This window comes from Marmota monax, unplaced genomic scaffold (assembly GCF_021218885.2).
Source record: "Marmota monax isolate L192 unplaced genomic scaffold, Marmota_monax_Labrador192_F-V1.1 WCK01_AAM20220418_F8-fsc00299, whole genome shotgun sequence".
Lineage (NCBI taxonomy): Eukaryota > Metazoa > Chordata > Mammalia > Rodentia > Sciuridae > Marmota > Marmota monax.
Window position 1 is genome coordinate 862,478 of NW_026694371.1, and position 21,267 is coordinate 883,744.

General features: G+C 35.1%; 1 protein-coding gene across 2 annotated transcripts in view; it reads left to right on the forward strand.

Moving 5' to 3' along the window:
• The first annotated feature begins 4,659 nt into the window (after positions 1-4,659).
• LOC124109261 (leucine-rich repeat protein SHOC-2-like) overlaps positions 4,660-21,267 on the forward strand; it is a 32,324-nt gene continuing 15,716 nt past the window's right edge. Inside the window, exons 1-2 of one of the 2 annotated variants that reach the window (XM_046467775.1) lie at positions 4,660-5,362; positions 8,704-8,841. In XM_046467775.1, coding sequence (XP_046323731.1) covers positions 4,660-5,362; positions 8,704-8,841 — 841 coding nt within the window. The remainder of the gene's footprint in view (positions 5,363-8,703; positions 8,842-21,267) is intronic. The other variant, XM_046467777.1, reaches the window with a different exon arrangement.

Here is a 21,267-nt window from a genome sequence, read left to right on the forward strand (position 1 = left end):
ACGTAGGTTGAGGCCTGGTTTGCTATGAAATTTTGTTGAAACTCATCTACTCCTGTTTGTTGTGTGTGGTCTTCTTCTGCTCTCATACTGAAATAACAGAATTCATGTTCCTGCCACACAGACTTAATTTGGTCTGCAAAGCCTATGTCCCTCTACAAAAAAGTTTTTGACCTCAAAGTTTCGTGTCTTGAAGGCCTGGGCCCCACCTTATGGCCCATTTGGGAGGCTTTGGAACCTTTTATGAGGTAGAATTTAGTGGAAGGAATTTAGGTCTTCAGAGGCACACCTTTAATGGGAATATTGAGACTCTGGGATGTTTTTCCCATTTTGCTTCTTGGCAAGCATGTTGAGAGCAGTCTTGCTCCTCGTGTATTCCCTGCCATGATGTACTGCCTCACAATAGGCCCAAAGGTAATGGGGCCAAGCAACCATAGCCCAAAACCTCTGTAATATGAACCAAAACAATCCTTACTTCCTTAAAGTTGTTTATCTGATATTTTATCACAGTAACAGAAAGCTTCATGACAGAACCCTGACTTAGAAGATATTGGAAGTCTAAATTAATCAACATCCATATGCAATTATGATATGGATACTTATCTTTGTAACTGAGCATGTTATAAGGCAAAGGATACACATGGAATTTAAAATCCAGCATCCTTTTTTTAAAAATTTTTCCACTTATTAGATGTGTCATTGTTCTTATTTATACATAGGGAATAGAGTCGCTTTTCAACTTAGAAATTCAAAATTGTTTTCATAATTTGTAACATTGTTTTTGCTCATGAAAGTTACCTCAACCTAAACCTTTGCAAGGGGGTGGGGGGGAATCAGTGCCATTTTCTGGTTTGATGCCATTTTGGATTAATAGTAAAATGGATTTAAGAGAGTTAACTTGGTTATAAGAATGGGATTCATTTAACATCTTCCTTAGGATCTGATTGTGAGACTTTGAAATAAGATATATTAAAATCTCATATAAAGTGCTCTCTTTACAGTAGTTATTAGATGGTTGGAAATAAGAGTTACCAGGGGTGGTGACTATCTCAGTATAAAAACACATTGCTGGCATCAGTTTCATTATTGATACAATTTTAGGATTTCTTCCTCAAATGGATTTGAAGCATTTGAGACTGAGTACTATGTATACTACTGCATGAATGAATACAAAATTCTCAATTTTTGTAAATGTAGCTGTCCCTCCAAACATTATACAATTAAAGTAATTACATAAAGCCCAGACTCTTGAATATCTTATTTTCAAGCAACATCAAAGATTACTCTGAGTACATTTTCCCTTAAAAAGTTTGGCAGTTTCAATTGATTCAGAAATAGATTGAGAATTTACCATTAGACTGTCAAATCAGTTCGCCTGAACAAAATGTATTTTACTAGATGTGAACTTTTTAGTTAATAGTCCAGCCTGGTTATTTAATTAAAGAATAAAAGCATGGTGAACTGTGAGTAAACTGTGTAGTAGCAAATCTCATTAGGTACAGGAGCTGCAGGATGGGTATGTGACTCAGCTCAAATCCATCATGGCTAGAGTAAAATCATTGAAATAGCTCAAGTATTGGTAGTCTGAATTTCAAATATAGTGGATGATGTTAATAAACTAAGGGAACTCCTTTAGACTTCAGGAGGACCCTAAAATTATGAGGAATGTTTTTTTTTTTTTCATTAATGTACTTATTTCAGGAACTGTCCTTGACCTTCAACCTTCATTGTTTTAGAATGATACTTGAGAATACATTTACTGGTTTTCAGATCCCACATTTGGTCAGATCAAATGTTTCCCAAACTTGATAAGCTTTTATGCAGACACTTTGTTTTAGGTTTTAGATTTCCTGGACTCTCTTCCAAAAAGGTTCTGATTGAGTAGTTTGAGATGGAGCCTCAGCTTTTGCACTTTTAAATATTATTTATTTTTACACAGGGACATTGGAGTTTTCCTTCTAAATTGTGTGTGTGTATCTAAATAAAAACTGAATTTTCAGAAACTTAGTATGATCGCCTTTCTTTCAATGCTTTTTGTTTGTTTGATTTTAGTACCAGAAATTGGACCCAGGGGTACTTATCCAATGAGCCACCTCCCTGGCTTTTTTATATTATTATTATTATTATTATTATTATTTTATTTTGAGATAGGATCTTGCAAAGTTGCTTAAGGCCTCACTAAATTTCTGAGACTGGCTTTTAACTTGTGATGCTCCTACCTCAGCCTCTGGGGAACTACTAGAATTTACAGGCATGTGACTCCATGCTTGGCTCATGATGACATTTTAAGTACATGTAAGCAATGCTGTATCCCTGAAATGATGCATATTTTCCATTATTAATTGTTGTATTGTTGAAGTAAAAGCACTTCATTGGATTGAAGGGGCCATAGTGGTGAATGGCATGAGCCAGAGCTTTCCTGGTATGGTAGCAAATAATAGCACGTTTATTTAATTGTATTTACCCTTGTAAGTTCATACTTTGCAGGTTCAAATTATAGATCCTTCATTCCCTAGCCAACTGCTTTTATCATTGCAAGTCTCCTGTTTGATCAAATTCCTACCTTTTCACTATCATATGCAAAGTAAGCCCATTCATTCTTATTTTAGGCAAAATGTCCCCTTTCCTGATGTACCACCCACCTCTCCTTGTTTGAACTCTACTCCATTAATAATGGGAGAATTAGCCTAAGTTCATCTCAGCTGTCTTCACTGATAATGATTGTCCCAAACGTTCTATAGCTTGTGTCACTCATATGAGGAATTAATATACCACACTACCTAGTTACTTAGTTATCTTGAGTGTTCTGACACTCTAACCTGTAAACTTGTGTGGGTGAGGGGCCATAGCCTACAATTTTTCCTGTTCCTGGGATCAAAGCCAGAGTCCTTATTCATGCCAAGCAATGTGTATCATCAGTTAAAGCTAACAAGAGTTAAAAACAAGAATTGTGTATTTTAAATTTAAAAGTTTGGGAGAACTGATGCCTTCCACAAAAGTTTTCCGTACCATTTCTTCACCAGTGAAATTTTTATACTTTTCCTGTGCTATTCATCTTTCACTTTTCCAAGAATATAGAGATCATTAGAGATTGCTGTGTCATGGATTCTCAAGGGTGATCCCTCTGATTAACCTGTATGAGAATCAAATAGAGTGCTTACAAAGTACACAGTTTAATATTGTTTTCCCTTATTTTAAATTTTTTTCCATCTATATAATTTTGTTCCTTTTGTTCTTTTGCCGCACTGCTGGTCCATTCTTTTATCAACTTTATAACCCTTCCTGTTTTCTAAAGCTATAATTAGTTGCAGGTAGAGCAGTTTTAGGGTGCTGGTTAGGAATATAGCCTGTAGATATATGCCGATTTAAAATGTTGGCTGTTTTTCACTTTCCCGATAACAAAGCTAATTATCTAAAAGTACGTCTGTGTTTCAGTGTCCCTTTGTAGAAAATGTGGATAATAGTTCATCTCATAGTGCTGTTATATATATCCACGTAAAATATATAAATATTTGTAAATTCTTCAGTGTTTGTATTAGCACTTAATAAATGTTAGCTGCTGTTGTGATTTCTCTCACTTTAACTTCCATAAAGTTTTGCAACAGAGTGATTTGTAATCATATACCTCTATCAGATTCCAAATTCCTTGATGGGAGAGCCTGCCTTATTTTTTAAGTTTTCAATTCATTAAATTTCAGTAAATACTGTATCAAGTAATAGGAAGATGGCAAAATCCTGTAACCAGTGTAGCCAAACTAGCAGGTTCTGGTGAGGGGCAAAGAGGGATAAGAAAAAAAAGACTCACATATAGACAGATGTTTTTGAAGGTAAAGCTGGAGTTGGTGCAGTGCTGTTCTCTGAAAAACCAGATGATCTAATGAATTATGCCACTATTCTTTATTTATATATGCCTCATTTTCAGGTTAGAGCCTCTAGAAGCATTATTCTTTGTACTCAGATGTTTATAGGTCTAGCAACATCATGCACTATTCCACAATCCACAGTTGCAGTGTGGAACATTAGGAGCTTTGTGTAACTCTCAAAGTTTATTGTCTGAACTTACTGTTAGGTGGGCAGGTTCAGGAGAGGCGGAACTGGTGGAACACTGTGGTATTCTAGCAAGAGATTTCCTCTATTCCCAGGAGCTGTGTGTCTGATTTGAGGCTGATAAAACTCTAGCACAGAGTCTCCTCATGGAGGGCATTACAACAGCAGGTAGGCATTCTGCACCTCTGCAAAGAAACATTCTTGTCTACCAGGCGTTCCCCAGCCATGAGGTCATGTAAGACACTAGTCCCAGACAGTGTTCTCCCATTCTCTGTGACCACTCTTCACAGCAAAGTTCACAGAAAGACAGTTTTTCTGAGACTGTTTACTTCATATTAATTATAACATAAGGTGATTTAATACTCTCTATTATATTTCAGGAATTCTAATGAATCATTGATTGTCCAGCACCATTTTACCAGTTCGAATGAGTTTTCAGAAATGGACAGTGTACTTTTGGATCCGACATGTGACAGATGGGTGTAACTCCATGCTAATTACCTTTTCAAGCCAACACTTGTTTGATTGTGTAAGGTGTTTTTCTGTTCAATGTTGAATTTTATTGCTAGAAAATAAAGTAAAAGTTAATGTATTTTTTTTCAAGCTTGAGTCACCATGAGTGGTAATTTAGGGAAAGAAAAAGACTCTAAAGAGAAAGATCTGAATGTGCCATCAGTCAAAGAAAGAGAAAAGAATTCAAAGGCCTCTGGAGATTTGGGGACAGAAAGCCATGAAAAAGAACCTAAAACCAAAGGGAAAGATGCCAAAGATGGAAAAAGGGTCTCCAGTGCTGCCCAACCAGGGGTGGCTTTTTTAGTTGACAATACGATCAAGCGGCCAAGTCCTGCACGTGGGACTGGGAAAAAATCCAGTAATGCAGAAGTAACTGAAGAGCTCAAGAAGTGCCTGGAAGAGAATTCAGTGCGTTTGGACTTATCCAAGAGGTCTATGCACATATTGCCATCATCGATCAAACACTTGACTCAATTAACTGAACTTTATTTATACAGTAACAAGCTGCAGTCCCTCCCAGCAGAGGTGGGCTGTCTAGTAAATCTCATGATACTGGCTCTAAGTGAAAATTCACTTACCAGTTTGCCTGACTCTCTTGATAACATGAAGAAGCTGCAGTTGCTTGATTTACGGCATAATAAACTGAAAGAAATTCCTTCAGTGGTGTATAGGTTAGATTCTCTTACCACTCTCTACCTTCGCTTTAATCGCATAACTACTGTGGAAAAGGACATAAAAAACCTGTCAAAACTCAGAACGCTTAGCATGCGAGAGAACAAAATCAAACAACTACCTGCTGAAATTGGTAAGAACATTTGGGTTATTACTATCGATTTTTCTATTTGTTATGCTTAATAATTCTGTTGAGTGCTTTTCCATATCAGAAAATTCCTAATATTTGTTTCTAAGTAATTAGACCTTTGTTACAAATACAGTCAGCTCTGATTTTGATTGGAAAAAAAATGAATTTGAAAGATGTTTGCTTAATTGTTAAGTTGTCATCTGTTTTCAAAGCACCAATATATTTATACTAGATATATTAAGGCTCTAGGTGCCCATTCTCTAACTTTCCTTTTTTATCTGAAGGCTTTAAATTCACATCACTTTCTACTTAGTGTATTTCTAAAGATCTTCATATTATACCTTTGTGAAACTGAAGTGCCATAGGAAAATAGAAAAACATTTTTTAAAAAATTTTGGTAGTACCTAAATTTTTATTTAAAACTCTAATATTACTATACTAGAGTGAATCTCATCATCATGTATGTCCACAAGACATTAATTGAAAAAAAAAAAAAAACAACTAATGTACTTAAATAGCAGAAAGATCAATAAAGGAAAGGGAAGAGGATCTGAGGGGGGTGGATAAAGGCAATTATTTTATACTGAATTTGAGCAAATCATACTCCATGCATTTATAATTGCATCAAAACAAATCCTAATGTATCACTAATATGATGCAATTAAAAAATAGAAAAAAAAATCGAACATAGTAGCTGTGCAGGGTGCCACATACCTATAATCCCAGCTACTTGGGTGGCTGTGGCATGGAAGGTGGCTTGAGCCCAAGATTTCCAGATATGCCTGGGCAACATATTGTATTAAAAATGAAATCAAAACAGCAAACAAAAAAAATCCAGGACAGAAAAGTAGAAGAAGAGAGATCTGTTGTAAACCAACATTTAGCATTTCTATACCACTCATTCTTGTCTTTTATAGTAAGCTGAATAGTAAGAAAGTAAAGCAAATGTTTTAAGAGAATGGTAGTAGGAAAAAAAGTAATGAATATAGATGTGTAATGTCAGTAAAAAAGAAATGAATTATCTTTATTTTTAATTATGGGAAAACTTCTGAACTATTTTGAATATAGAAATTTATTGGCATCAATTTTGTGAAATTAAAGTTACAGTTTTGTGGGTTTTTGTAAGAGTTTTAAAAAATCAAAATACAAGGTATATTTTTATTTTTAAAGGGAAGCTTTTCTTTTGTGAAAGGTTTATTCAAAATACACAAAGATGAATTAAATATATTCTTGATTCAGTATAGATCTTGTTAGTGATAAAGGAAATTTTCTGATTTTAGGCTCTGGAGCTTTTCAGGAAGATAATGTTCTGTGTTTTAAAATGAAGTTAAACTTTTAGATAACATGTTTTGTTAGATTTAAGTCTAGACACTTAAATATTAATTTTAACTTCAGATTACTCAAGACTATCTGTTATAGACTTTCTCAAGTAATACATGGTATGTATGAGGTAAGTATAGTTTGCTCAAGAGGTATTAAAATATTCCCAGGAATTTCTATGTGGAAATGATTTATTACATATGGTCCCATAGAAATGAGATTGTAGAATGACTGCTGTTAGTATCATATTGTCAAAATTTGACCTGCATTTATGGCTTATTGTTGGATAGAAGTATAGACTTAGAAAAACAAATACTGAATATTTTGTTGTTTTCCGAGGAATTGAACTCAGGGACGCATGACCAGTGAGATACACCCACCCCACATTTTGAATTTTATTTAGACACAGGGTCTCACTGAATTGCATTATGCCACACCCTTGCTGATGCTGGCTTTGAACTCATTGTTCTCTGGTCTCAGCCTCCTGAGATACTGGTATTACAGGCATGTGCCACCATGCTCAGCCAACTGCTGAATTTTTGTATGGAAATATGAGATATTATTGCTTTTCTTTGTTATTGTTGTTTTGTGTTTGTGATATACTTAGTCCTAAAAAATTTGACTTAAATTCACAAGTCATTCTGTAAGGGTTTCTTTCTATAGCATTGCTATCAAATTACCTAGACATTAATATACTATTGTTGAATGAGGAATTATTTAACAGGATTTTAAATTTAACTTCAGTTTGTTCTTGAGAGTATACATGCAACATTTTTACTGAAAATTGAACATACTTTAAATTTTTTTAAATATTTCTTTTTTTAGTGTAGATGGACACAACACAATACCTTTATTTTTATGTGGTACTGAGGACAGAACCTGGACCCAGCCCAGGCTAGGCGAGCGCTCTACTGCTGAGCCACAATCCCAGCCCCTGAACATAACTTTTTAAATTGGCATATTTTATGTCATTAAATGATTCATATTTGCAGCTACCTAACTTTTGTCTTTTATTCCTAAATTTCTAATTCTAAAAAAAATCATGGAATTGAAACGACTTCAGGTATTATGTCTTTGAAAAGATGATGACAGATCTTAAGTTTTATTCTGAAGTGAAGAGTAGAAGTATCCAAAATTTCCTTAATTATCTTTATTCTTTCAATTAATATAATGCTTTTTACTAAGCACCAAACAGACACAGTGAAGATGAGGAAGTACTTATGCTCTAAGGATTGCTATGTCTTAGGATTATTCTGTTCATTTATTATTATGTAATGTTTTTTATATTCCAGATGATTTTCCTTGCTTTGAAGTTTGCTTCGTCTGAAATTATAGCCATACCAGCTTTGTCTTCATTGTCTATTGTTTTAAATTTCTATTAAATTGAGAAGTTATTTTTATTTATTAAAAAAAATTATGTATTTATGTAACATCATATTATATGCCTGTATTAAGCATGTATAATAAGCATGTATATTTTGAGGTGTAAGGCATGTCTCCATCTGAACTCAACATGTATTTGATATGATTGTGCTAAATTTGTCAGCTTTTAAAATCTGGACTATGTCATCCAGCATTTGTGGTTAAATTTGCTACTTGAATATATATACATGGAGCCCTGGATGTAGCTAGTGGTAAAATATGGTCTTAGTAGGTGTGAAACCCTGAGTTCAATCATTAGGACAAAAGAAGAAAACCCCACATGACACAGATTAATAAAGTAATCTTTTACAAGCAATATTTTCATGGTATTAGATGTCATTTTGAAATAATAGATTCAAATTTTGAGTTCAATTTTAATATTTTTCAGAAAGAATGTAAATATGTTGGGGAAAACCAGGTTTTTAACTTACAATTCAAGTATGTTCTTTGATTTTTCCATTTTCAAAAAAAAGTTGCCTATGTAATAATATTATATTTCTAATTATGTTTCAAAATCATAAAAAATACTCCCTTGCATCCTAGTATCACCTGAGATATTATTTAATAATGCTTATTAAATCACTATGTTGGTCAATTTACAGGTGAATTATGTAACCTCATTATGCTGGATGTAGCTCATAATCAACTTGAACACCTTCCAAAGGAGATTGGAAACTGCACACACATAACCAACCTTGACTTGCAGCACAATGAACTGCTAGACCTCCCAGATACTATAGGTATGAAAGGAGAAAGAAGATATTGATGATTATTTATAGCAACCTAGATATTTAAAGGGTTATTTTTGATCCATTTTGGTAACACAAATTAAAGAAATTATCAAAGTACTATATAAGTAATAAGAATTTTAAGACAGTGTTTGAAAACTTTTTCTATTTCAGGAAAATAAAATTAAATTTTAGGAAATTAACTCAGTCGGTTTAAAAGAATGTTAAGTTTCATGTATATACTCTATTATTTATAGCTTATTATAAAATGATGGATTTTTGGTATTGTTATTTCAGCATATTACATGGAGGAGGTCCATTTTTGCTAAAGTAGGCAATATTAAAAAATAAAGCCTTTGCTGTTTAGTTTTCTGAACATGGCCAGTATAGTTTAAAGGTTGCTCATTTGTAGTGTTGAGGGAGTAGTAAGAAAAGACATGTCTTAAAGACTTCATACATCACACTGCAAAAAGTTTGAGCTTACCAAGGTAATGTTCTATATTTATGTAGATTTTTTTCCAAAAGCCCAAACATTTCTACAAACACAAAAGGTAATTTTAAAAACATAATGCTTTTTAGTTATTAGTGTAATATAAGAATACTATAGTGCTTATTTGGCAAAATATTCATATAATTTCATTAAAAATATTTCTGAGATGCTATTGTATTTTTTGAGATGTAGGTTTGTCTTATCTTTCTCTAGAAAGATTTTTGATTGCCTGTGGCAGGTACCTAATGGAATCACTATAATCAATACATATTCATAGCTGGATATTTTTGTGGTCCATTAGGTAATACAAAGTTTGTTACAAATTATTTAGAGGACTGTTTTATCTCTAATTCACCTATATTATTGGTTGTAGTCATGATTGGTCCCACTCTGCTCAGGCCCTAGATTTGACTCTTGCCAGAATGACAGTCTTGGAGCTGCAGGTTAGGAAAGTGCTCTCAAACTCTTCAGCCTTTTGCTTATTTATGGTCTATTATTTAGTTCTTGTTAGTTCTTTTTTATTATTTTGGAAGATGGTTTTTAGAGTTTTTTAAGGGTATGGTTTGAATTAACTCCCAAGGAAATTGTTAAAGAATTTAAAAATCCAGTTATTTGGCTCAACTCTATACAGAAAAGCTTACTGAGACTTAGTTATAGTTACTGTCCATTGAACACATGCTTTCCTGAATTCTTGCCATGGGTCTTTATATCATATTCTTATTTGAAGTGGTAATGGGTTAAAAGCATTTTCTAAATGTTTTTCTGAAAGGCAAGATCATCTGTAACACACAATGAATTGTTCTTATAGCCATAGTGAATATTTTATATAAATTTTCTATATGAGATTTATATTCATGGTTCAATATAGTAGGAAACAAGAACAACTATTTCCTAATTTTCTTTCTTTAAAATCTATTGAAGGGGCTGGAGTTTTGGCTTAGTAGTAGAATGCTCATCTAGCATGTGCGAGGCACTGGGTTTGATCCTCAGCACCACATAAAACTAAATAAATAAAATAAAGGTATTGTGTCCAACTACAACTTAAAATTAAGAAAATAAAATCAACTGAAATGGCAATGATGAACAAAGAGAAATGATCCTGGAAGAAAAAAAGCATAGAAAATATGTATTGTATATAAAACAAAATCAGACTAACTGAAAAAGGAAACATGAATAAAATACAAGTCTTCCCAAATCAAACTCAATAGAAAATGCTATATACTATAGTGAACACAAACACCAAAAATAGTGATCTATAGGATAAAGTATAATTTCCCTCCATATCTAGAACAAAAAGAAGGGAATGTATGTAAATCCTGTGAAAAATTATATTATGAGAAATAAAGCTAGAAGTACTAGATAGATAATATTGGAGTAATCCAATGAAGAAAATTATAAAATATAATTTTAAAATATGCTGATTTCTTAAACCTGATTAAAACCCAGATAATAAAGATAAGACTAAAATTGCTTTCCAAACAAATTATCAAAAAGGGTACTTTTAATTTTAAAATTATATTCATTGACTTATTTAGAATAAATAATATATTCACATATAAAATTTTACAACCCATCTTTGTTTAGTTTTGGTCTCAAGATACTGCTGGCCAACATATAGTAAGTTGGGAATGCTGTTCCTCTTTTGTTTTTGGAACAATTTATATGAAATTGGCATTATTTCATCCTTTACTGTTGATAAAGTTTTCCAATGAAGATGTCTAGGGCAGGGGTTTTATTTATATGAATGCTTTTTAGAACATTTCCAATATGTTTAAAGGTTATAGGGTTGTTCAGGTTATTATTTTCTTCTTGAGCAAACTTGGTCATGTGTTTTTTTAAGGAATAAGTTAATTGCATTTGAGTTGTTATTAAAGACATAAAATTATAACATTTTCTTATATTTAATATATACAGAATCTGATATTGGTAAATTGTCTTGTCTCTCCCTCCCCAATATTCTTTATCAAAACTGTAAGTTTTATCGCTCCTCTCAAGGTTTTATTGATTTTTTTCCTATTTCTCTGATTTTTAGTTCATTGATTTCCATTTTGAACTGCATTATTCCCTTTCATCTGCTTACTCTGAATTTTATTTGCTGTTTTTCTAGTTTATCATGGTAGGAGATTGAGGTTATTGATTAGATCTTCCTTCTTTTTTATAAAGATATGTAGTGCTATGATATTCCATTTAAGGATTGCTTTAGTTAGCACCTCACACATTTTTATATACCATGTGTTCCTTCTTTCTGTTATTGATTTATAATTTTATTCCATGTGGGGAAAAGCATGACCTTGTATGGCTTGAATTATTTTTAATGTATTCAAAATGTATGGTGCAGTATGAGGTCTATCTTGTTAAATATTCTGTGAGCATTTGAATGTGTATTCTACATTTGATGAGTCTGTGGTTTTGTAAATGTCAGTCATGAACTTTTGTGCAGATGAGGCAATCAGTGAATTTATTCTACTTCCTGCTTTTTGGGGTCTATTTTCCTTGTAATTTTTATAGTGTCTGGACAGGTAACGTACACTGCTGTGCCAATCCCTGATCTTCATTTTTGTTTAAGTCCTAATGGTCATCAGCAGGACTGTTACCATAGTTGCTTTAGTCAGTTTTCCTTTGGTTAAAGTCAATCCTTGTAGTATTTCAAACATAGTTTATGGGAATAGTAGTGTCTCTATTGTTATTGTGTTTATGACCTTTTTACTTGAATAGGTTGAATGAGTTTAAAATCATTATATTTGACTTCCTTTTCTTGAGGATCTTAGTAGACCTAAAAGGTAGTTTTTCTGTTCTTTGGAATTGAATGATCAAAACTACAAGGCCAGTCCAGTATTTTTCATTGTAAATGATTTAATATATTTGCCTGGCTACTCAAAGATTATTCTTTATTTCTGAAATTCAAAAACTAGATTTTATCTCCTAGTGTTTTATTTTCCCCCAAGGATGCATGTCCCTGGTATGCTATGCACCCAGTCAACATATACATTCAATTTTTATTTCAGTATACTTTTTGAATACAGAATGACATGTTTAATTTGTTATATGTTCTTACATTGAAATGTGTGTCTTTAAGTTTACTTTGAACAACCAACTAATTGGGATGGTAAAGGGAAAAATAATGTGGAATCTCAGCATGATAACTTCAGTGGAATTCCATTTTCAGAAAATAAATTTTATCATCAAATACAAAATCTTGTTTAGTTTTCAAAAGAGAAGCAGAAAATTTCTTTACTATTTCTGCAGATTAGACACGAAAAACAAAAGATAAGATACTCAAAATGTTTAAAAGTTAGGTTCTTCTCATTGGTTCTTAGTCACTGTGTATTTCTATTTCTCTTTCCTCATTTTTTTATTGGTTGTTCAAAACATTACAAAGCTCTTGACATATCATATTTCATACATTAGATTCAAGTTGGTTATGAACTCCCAATTTTACCCCAAATACAGGTTGCAGAATCACGTCGGTTACACATCCACATTTTTACATAATGCCCTATTAGTAACTGTTGTATTCTGCTACCTTTCCTATCCTCTACTATCCCCCTCCCCTCCCCTCCCATCTTCTCTCTCTACCCCATCCACTGTAATTCATTTCTCTCCTTGTTTATTTTCCCATTCCCCTCACAACCTCTTATATGTAATTTTGTATAAAAATGAGGGTCTCCCTCCATTACCATGCAATTTCCCTCTTCTCTCCCTTTCCCTCCCACCTCCTGTATCTGTTTAATGTTAATCTTTTCTTCCTGCTCTTCCTCCCTGCTCTGTTCTTAGTTGCTCTCATTATATCAAAGAAGACATTTGGTATTTGTTTTTTAGGGATTGGCTAGCTTCACTAAGCATAATCTGCTCTAGTGCCATCCATTTCCCTGCAAATTCCATGATTTTGTCATTTTTTAGTGCTGCGTAATACTCCATGGTGTATAAATGCCACATTTTTTTTTATCCATTCATTTATTGAAGGGCATCTGGGTTGGGTCCACAGTCTAGCTATTGTGAATTGTGCTGCTATGAACATTGATGTGGCAGTATCCCTGTAGTACGCTCTTTTAAGGTCTTCAGGGAATAGTCCGAGAAGGGCAATAGCTGGGTCGAATAGTGGTTCCATTCCCACCTTTCCCAGGAATCTCCATACTGCTTTCCAAATTGGCTGCACCAATCTGCAGTCCCACCAGCAATGTACAAGTGTACCCTTTTCCCCACATCCTCGCCAGCACTTGTTGTTTGACTTCATAATGGCTGCCAATCTTACTGGAGTGAGATGGTATCTTAGGGTGGTTTTGATTTGCATTTCTCTGACTGCTAGAGATGGTGAGCATTTTTTCATGTACTTGTTGATTGATTGTATGTCCTCCTCTGAGAAGTGTCTGTTCAGGTCCTTGGCCCATTTGTTGATTGGGTTATTTGTTTTCTTATTGTCTAATTTCTTGAGTTCTTTGTATACTCTGGATATTAGGGCTCTGTCTGAAGTGTGAGGAGTAAAGATTTGTTCCCAGGATGTAGGCTCCCTATTTACCTCTCTTATTGTTTCTCTTGCTGAGAAAAAACTTTTCAGTTTAAGTAAGTCCCATTTGTTGATTCTTGTTATTAACTCTTGTGCTATGGGTGTCCTATTGAGGAATTTGGAGCCCGACCCCACAATATGTAGATCGGAGCCAACTTTTTCTTCTATCAGACGGCGTGTCTCTGATTTGATATCTAGCTCCTTTATCCATTTTGAGTTAACTTTTGTGCATGGCAAGAGGAGGGGATTCAGTTTCATTTTGTTGCATATGGATTTCCAGTTTTCCCAGCACCATTTGTTGAAGATGCTATCCTTCCTCCATTGCATGCTTTTAGCTCCTTTATCAAATATAAGCTAGTTGTAGCTTTTTGGATTAGTCTCTGTGTCCTCTATTCTGTACCATTGGTCCACCCGCCTGTTTTGGTACCAGTACCATGATGTTTTTGTTACTATTGCTCTGTAATATAGTTTGAAATCTGGTATCGCTATACCGCCTGATTCACACTTCCTGCTTAAAATTGCTTTTGCTATTCTGGGTCTTTTATTTTTCCATATGAATTTCATGATTGCTTTCTCTATTTCTACAAGAAATGCCGTTGGGATTTTGATTGGCATTGCATTAAACCTATAGAGAACTTTTGGTAATATCGCCATTTTGATGATGTTAGTTCTGCCTATCCATGAACAGGGTATATTTTTCCATCTTCTAAGATCTTCTTCTACTTCTCTTTTTAGGGTTCTGTAGTTTTCATTGTATAATCTTTCACCTCTTTTTTTAGGTTGATTCCCAAGTATTTTATTTTTTTTGAGGATATTGTGAATGGAGTGTTTTTCCTCATTTCCACTTCAGAGGATTTGTCGCTGATATACAGAAATGCCTTTGATTTATGTGTGTTGATTTTATATCCTGCCACTTTGCTGAATTCATTTATTAGTTCTAGTAGTTTTTTTGTAGACCCTTTTGGGTCTGCTAGGTATAGAATCATATCATCCACAAATAGTGATAATTTAAGTTCTTCTTTTTCTATTTTTATGCCTTTAATTTCTTTCGTCTGTCTAATTGCTCTGGCCAGTGTTTCAAGAACTATATTGAATAGAAGTGGTGAGAGAGGACATCCCTGTCTTGTTCCAGATTTTAGAGGGAATGCCTTCAATTTTTCTCCATTCAGAATGATGCTAGCCTGAGGCTTAGCATAGATTGCTTTTACAATATTGAGGTATGCTCCTGTTATCCCTAGTTTTTCTAGAGTTTTGAACATAAAGGGATGCTGTACTTTGTCGAATGCTTTTTCTGCGTCTATCGAGATGGTCATATGGTTCTTATCTTTAAGTCTATTGATGTGGTGAATAACATTTATTGATTTCCGTATATTGAACCATCCTTGCATCCCAGGGATGAATCCTACTTGATCATGGTGCACAATTTTTTTGATGTGCCTTTGTATCCGATTCGCCAGAATTTTATTGAGGATTTTTGCATCTAGGTTCATTAGAGATATTGGTCTGTAGTTTCTTTCTTTGAAGTGTCTTTGTCTGGTTTCGGAATCAGGGTGATGTTGGCCTCATAGAATGAATTTGGCAGAGCTCCCTCTTTTTCTATTTCCTGAAATAACTTGAAAAGTATTGGTATTAATTCTTCTTTAAAGGTTTTGTAAAACTCCGCTGTATACCCATCCGGTCCTGGGCTTTTCTTGGTTGGTAGTCTTTTGATTGCTTCTTCTATTTCATCCATTGATATTGGTCTGTTTAAGTTGTGAGTATCCTCCTGACTCAGTCTGGGCAAATCATATGACTTAAGGAATTTATCGATGTCTTCACTATCTTCTATTTTATTGGAATATAGGTTTTCAAAATAATTTCTAATTGTCTTCTGTATTTCTGTAGCATCTGTTGTGATATTGCCTTTTTCATCCCGTATGTTAGTAATTTGAGTTCTCTCTCTTCTTCTCTTCGCTAGCATGGCTAAGGGTCTGTCGATCTTATTTATTTTTTCGAAGAACCAACTTTTAGTTTTGTTAATTTTTTCAATAGTTTCTTTTGTTTCAATTTTGTTGATTTCTGCTCTGATTTTAATTATTTCTTGCCTTCTGCTGCATTTGGTGTTGTTTTGCTCTTCCTTTTCTAGGGCTTTGAGATGAAGTGTGAGCTCATTTATTTGTTGGTTTTTCCTTTTTTTGAGGAATGACCTCCAGGCGATGAATTTCCCTCTTAAAACTGCTTTCATTTTGTCCCATAGATTCCGATATGTTGTGTCTGTATTTTCATTTATCTCTAAGAATTTTTTGATTTCCTCCTTTATGTCTTCTGTAACCCATTGATCATTCAGTAACATATTGTTCATTTTCCATGTGATGTAGGATTTTTCCTTCCTTCTTTTATCATTGATTTCCAGTTTCATTCCATTATGATCAGATAAAATGCATGGTATTATCTCCACCCCTTTATATTTACTGAGGGTTGCCCTATGGCATAATATATGATCTATTTTTGAGAAGGATCCATGTGCTGCTGAGAAAAAAGTATATCCACTTGATGATGGTTGATATATTCTATATATGTCAGTTAAGTCTAGGTTGTTGATTGTGATATTGAGTTCTATAGTTTCTTTATTCAACTTTTGTTTGGAGGATCTGTCCAATGGTGAGAGAGGTGTGTTGAAGTCACCCGTAATTATTGTGTTGTGGTCTATTTGATTCTTGAACTTGAGGAGAATTTGTTTTATGAACGTCACAGCACCATTATTTGGTGCATAAATATTGATAATTGTTATGTCTTGTTGGTGAATGGTTCCTTGTAACAGTATATAATGTCCTTCCTTATCCCTTTTGATTAATTTAGTCTTGAAGTCGATTTTATTCGATATGAGGATGGCCACCCCTGCTTGCTTACGAGGACCTTGTGCGTGGTATATTTTTTCCCAACCTTTCACCTTCAGCCTGTGTATGTCTTTTCCAATCAGATGTGTCTCCTGGAGGCAGCATATTGTTGGATTTGTTTTTTTTCATCCATGTTACCAGCCTATGTCACTTTATTGTAGAGTTTAAGCCATTAATGTTTAGAGTTACTATTGATATATGGTTTGTACTTCCAGCCATGTTTGATTATTTATCTTCTTCTTTTTTCTTTATTTAGTTTGTTTCTCCATGGTTAGCTTTCCCCCCGCCCTCTGTCTTTACAGAGGCACTTCCCACTGATGGTTTTGGTTATTGTTTTTCATTTCTTCCTCATGTAGTGTTTTGCTCAAGATGCTTTGCAATGCTGGTTTTCTGGCTGCAAATTCTTTTAGCTTTTGTTTATCATGAAAGATTTTTATTTCGTTGTCGTACCTGAAGCTTAATTTTGCTGGATACAGAATTCTTGGTTGGCATCCATTGTATTTCAGTGTTTGAAATACGTTGTTCCAGGATCTTCTCGCTTTCAGCGTCTGTGATGAAAAATCCGTTGTTAACCTTATTGGTTTACTCCTGAATGTAATCTGCCTCCTTTCTCTTGTAGCTTTTAATATTTTCTCTTTGTTCTGTATATTGGATATCTTCATAACAATGTGTCTTGGCGTTGGTCTACTGTGATTTTGTGTGCTCGGTGTCCTGTATGCATCTACAATTTGTATATCCGTTTTCTTTTTTATTTCTGGAAAGTTTTCTGTAATTATTTCATTCAGCAGGTTACTCATTCCCTTGGTTTGAACCTCTATACCTTCCTCTATCCCGATGACTCGTGAGTTTGGTTTTTTTATGTTATCCCATATCTCTTGGATGTTTTTCTCGTGATTTTTTTACCAGCCTTTCTGAGTTGGCTAGGCTCTTTTCAACATGATATATTTTGTCTTCATTATCTGACGTTCTGGCTTCTACTTGCTCCACTCTGTTAGTGATACTCTCAGTTGAGTTTTTAATTTGGTTTATCGTTTCCTTCATTTGTAGAATTATTGTTTGATTTTTTTTATAATCTCTATCTCCTGATAAAGATGCTTAACTTCTTATTTTATCTGTTTATGTAATTCATTTTCAATGAGTTCTTTCACTGTTTGGATTTGCTGTCTCGTATCCTCTTTAAGGTTCCATTCCATCTGTCTAAGGTATTCCTTGAGTTCTTTATATGACCATTTTTCTGCTGACTCTAGGTCCTCCTGAATATTTAGGCTGTCCTGCATTGTTTGTACTCCTTTTCTTCCTTGCTTTTTTTATGCTGCTCATGTTACTTCTTGTTCTGTTTGACTGCTGAGTTTCTGTTTACTCTTATAAATTTATTTGATGCTTGGGAGGAAAGATATTAGAAGGGAAGGGAAGAAGTCACTAGAGAGAATGAGAGTAGGCAGGTAGAATTCAAGGAAGGGGGAATAAGAAAATTTTAAAGAAATGAAAAGACAAAAGAAACAAAAAATAGAAAATAAAGAAAGAAAGAAAAACATTTTTTTTACAAAAATAATAATGATAATAAAAAAATGAAAACTAAAATTTAAAAATAATAATAATAAATTTACAGGGAAATGGATGGCATTAGAGCAGATTATGCTAAGTGAAGCTAGCCAATCCCTAAAAAACAAATGCCAAATGTCTTCTTTGATATAAGGAAAGTAACTAAGAACAGAGTAGGGACGAAGAACAGGAGAAGAAGATTAACATTTAACAGGGATGAGAGGTGGGAGGGAAAGGGAGAGAGAAGGTAAATTGCACGGTAATGGAAGGAGACCCTCAGGGTTATACAGTGGAGGGGGTAGAGAGAGAGGAGGGGAGGGGAGGGGAGAGGTGGGGAGGGGGGAGGGTGGATGATGGGAAAGGCAGCGGAGCACAACAGACACTAGTATGGCAATTTGTAAATCAATGGATGTGTAACTGAGGTGAATCTGCAATCTGTGTATGGGGTGAAGGTGGGAGTTCATAACCCACTAGAATCAAAGTGTGGAATATGATATGTCAAGAAATTTGTAATGTTTTGAACAACCCACAATAAAAAATTAAAAAAAAAAAAATAATAATAATAATAGTAATAAAATAAAAAATAAAAAAATTAAAAACATTAAAAAAAGTTAAAGAACAACAACAACAACAACAAAAATAAAAATGAAAGAAAAAGAAATAATAATAATAATAATAAATGCAGTCCTAGAGTTCTATTAACTTCTCTTCCAGTAGGTGGAGCTGTGCCCACTGGGCCAAGCTTCTCCTCTCAATAGGTGGGAACCATTCACTGTGCAGCAGCTCTTCCTCCCGGACTGGGCGGGTCTCCAATCCTGAGTGTCTAGGGCCTTGTCTTGTGTTTCCTCACGCCAGGCCCCGCTCACCTGTGATGCTCACCACAATACTGGCTACATGCCAGGTCTGCTGCTCCTGGGAGCCCTGTTTTCATGAACGCCTGGGCACACTCTCCCTGTTTGCCTCCCTCAGACCCTAAGATTGTAGAGCTTGGGGCTGAGAACCCCCAGCGAATTTGCTTGTCCTCTGGTAGCCACGCCCCCGGTAGCTGGTGCAAGAGACCTCAGTTGTCAGCACTGGTGGGAGCGGTAGCTGGGAGTTCTGCGCCGTGAGTCCCGCGCCACTCCTGATTCCCTCGGTCTGGCTATCGCACTCACAGGAGAGCTGGGAGGGGCCCTTAAGGTTTCCCCGCTGTGTGGAGAGAGATGGCTAGGGGATTACACACCTGTCGCGCTGGTTTCAATGAAGTTATCTCCTCCGCCCGTGACGCCATTTCTCTGCCAAGGTGGTATCCCATGCAAATGGTGACCGTTCCTTCCCTTTGCCGGGTGACCAATGCAACGGGTGGGTCCTGACTGTCTCTCCCAAGCCCCGTTTCAATCCTGTGGCCACTGCCTATGAAGGCTCGGTTGGCTTTTACCTCTGTAAGTTCAGAAGGGCCAACCAGTTATTTCAGCGGGATCGTTAGTGCTGAGTCACGAGAAGCAGGCGAACCGGAGCTTGAATGCAGCCGATCCGGGCTCGGTGTGCGTGTTCTGAGGGGCCCAGACTGTACACCCCAGATCCACGTCAGCTCAGCATTGCCTAGTGATCCTGAACAAACAGCATTTAGACAATTTACAGCTCCCTATGCCCGCGCAGCTGAAGAGGTCAGAGACTTGATGTCTCCGCGCCCGCCGCCATGTTGGATCTCCTCTTTCCTCATTTTTTATTGATGCATCTTAGTTGTAGATTATGATGGAATTTGTTGTAACATATTTGTCCTTGCACAGGATATAACAATATAATTTGGCCAGTTATCACTACCCGGCTCCTCAGGCCTCTCACAGCCTTGTCTAACCCTCTACTGTCTCCCCTTTGATTTTTATTGATCCTCTTCCCCATCTCTTTTCTTTTTCCTTTTTTATTCTAGCTCCCACAGATGAGAGAAAATATACAACCTTGGACCTTTTGAATTTGGCTTATTTTGCTTAACCTAATGGTCTTAATTCCATCTATTTTTTTTTCTGCAAATTATACATTTTATTCTTCTTTATGGCTGAATAAATCTCCTCTGTGAACACATACCACATTTTCTTTATCCATTTACCTGTTGATGAACAGCCAGTTGACTCCATAGTTTGGCTATTACGAATTGTGCTGCCTATAAATGTGGGTATACATGGATCAATATTAAAGCTTTAATGACTTTAATTCTTTGAGAAAAAGTACTGATGAGAATTGTACAACTGGGTCATATGGTGTTTGCATGCCTAGATTTTGTGGCCCCATCATACTGATTTCCACAGTGGTTGTACTAATCTGCAATCCCACCAACAATGTAAAAGTTTCTTCTTTTCTCGACATCATCTCCAGCATTTATCATGGTTTGTATTTTTGAGTTTTTGCTCTTGTTGGTTGTTTTTTGTTTTTTATTTTGTTTTTGGAATTGAATCCAAGGGCACTTACTGCTGAGCTGTAACCCCAATCCCTTTTTTATTTTGAGGTTGGGTTTCAATAAATCAGTGAGGCTGACCAAGAACTTGTGAATTTCTTGTCTCAGCCTCTGGAGTCAGTTGGGGTACAAGCATTCTATACTGTACCTGCCCATGACTGCCATGAGATCAAGTGTCAGTGTAGTTTTGTATTGCATTCCCTAGTTTTTAAAGGTGTTCAACATTTTTTTTTCATGCACTTTGTTAGCCATTTGTACTTCTTCTTTTGAGAAGTATCTATTTACCTACTTACTAGTGGGGTTATTTGGGGTTATTTTGTTAGGTTTTTGGAGTTCCTATTTTATCTGTTAACACTATTTCAGGAGAAGAGCAGTGATTCTCTCTCAGGTGTGTTCTTTCTCTCATTACATTCCTAATTGTTGCCTTTGCTGATCAGAAGCTTTTTAATTTGATGTTGTCCCATTTATTAACTCTTTGCACTATTTCCTAAGGCTGTTGGGTTCTATTGAGAAAGTTATTGACTGTTCTAAAAGCTGGAGTGTTGACCCTGTATTTTCTTCTAGGAGTTGCAGTTTCTGGTCTAATTCTTAGGAT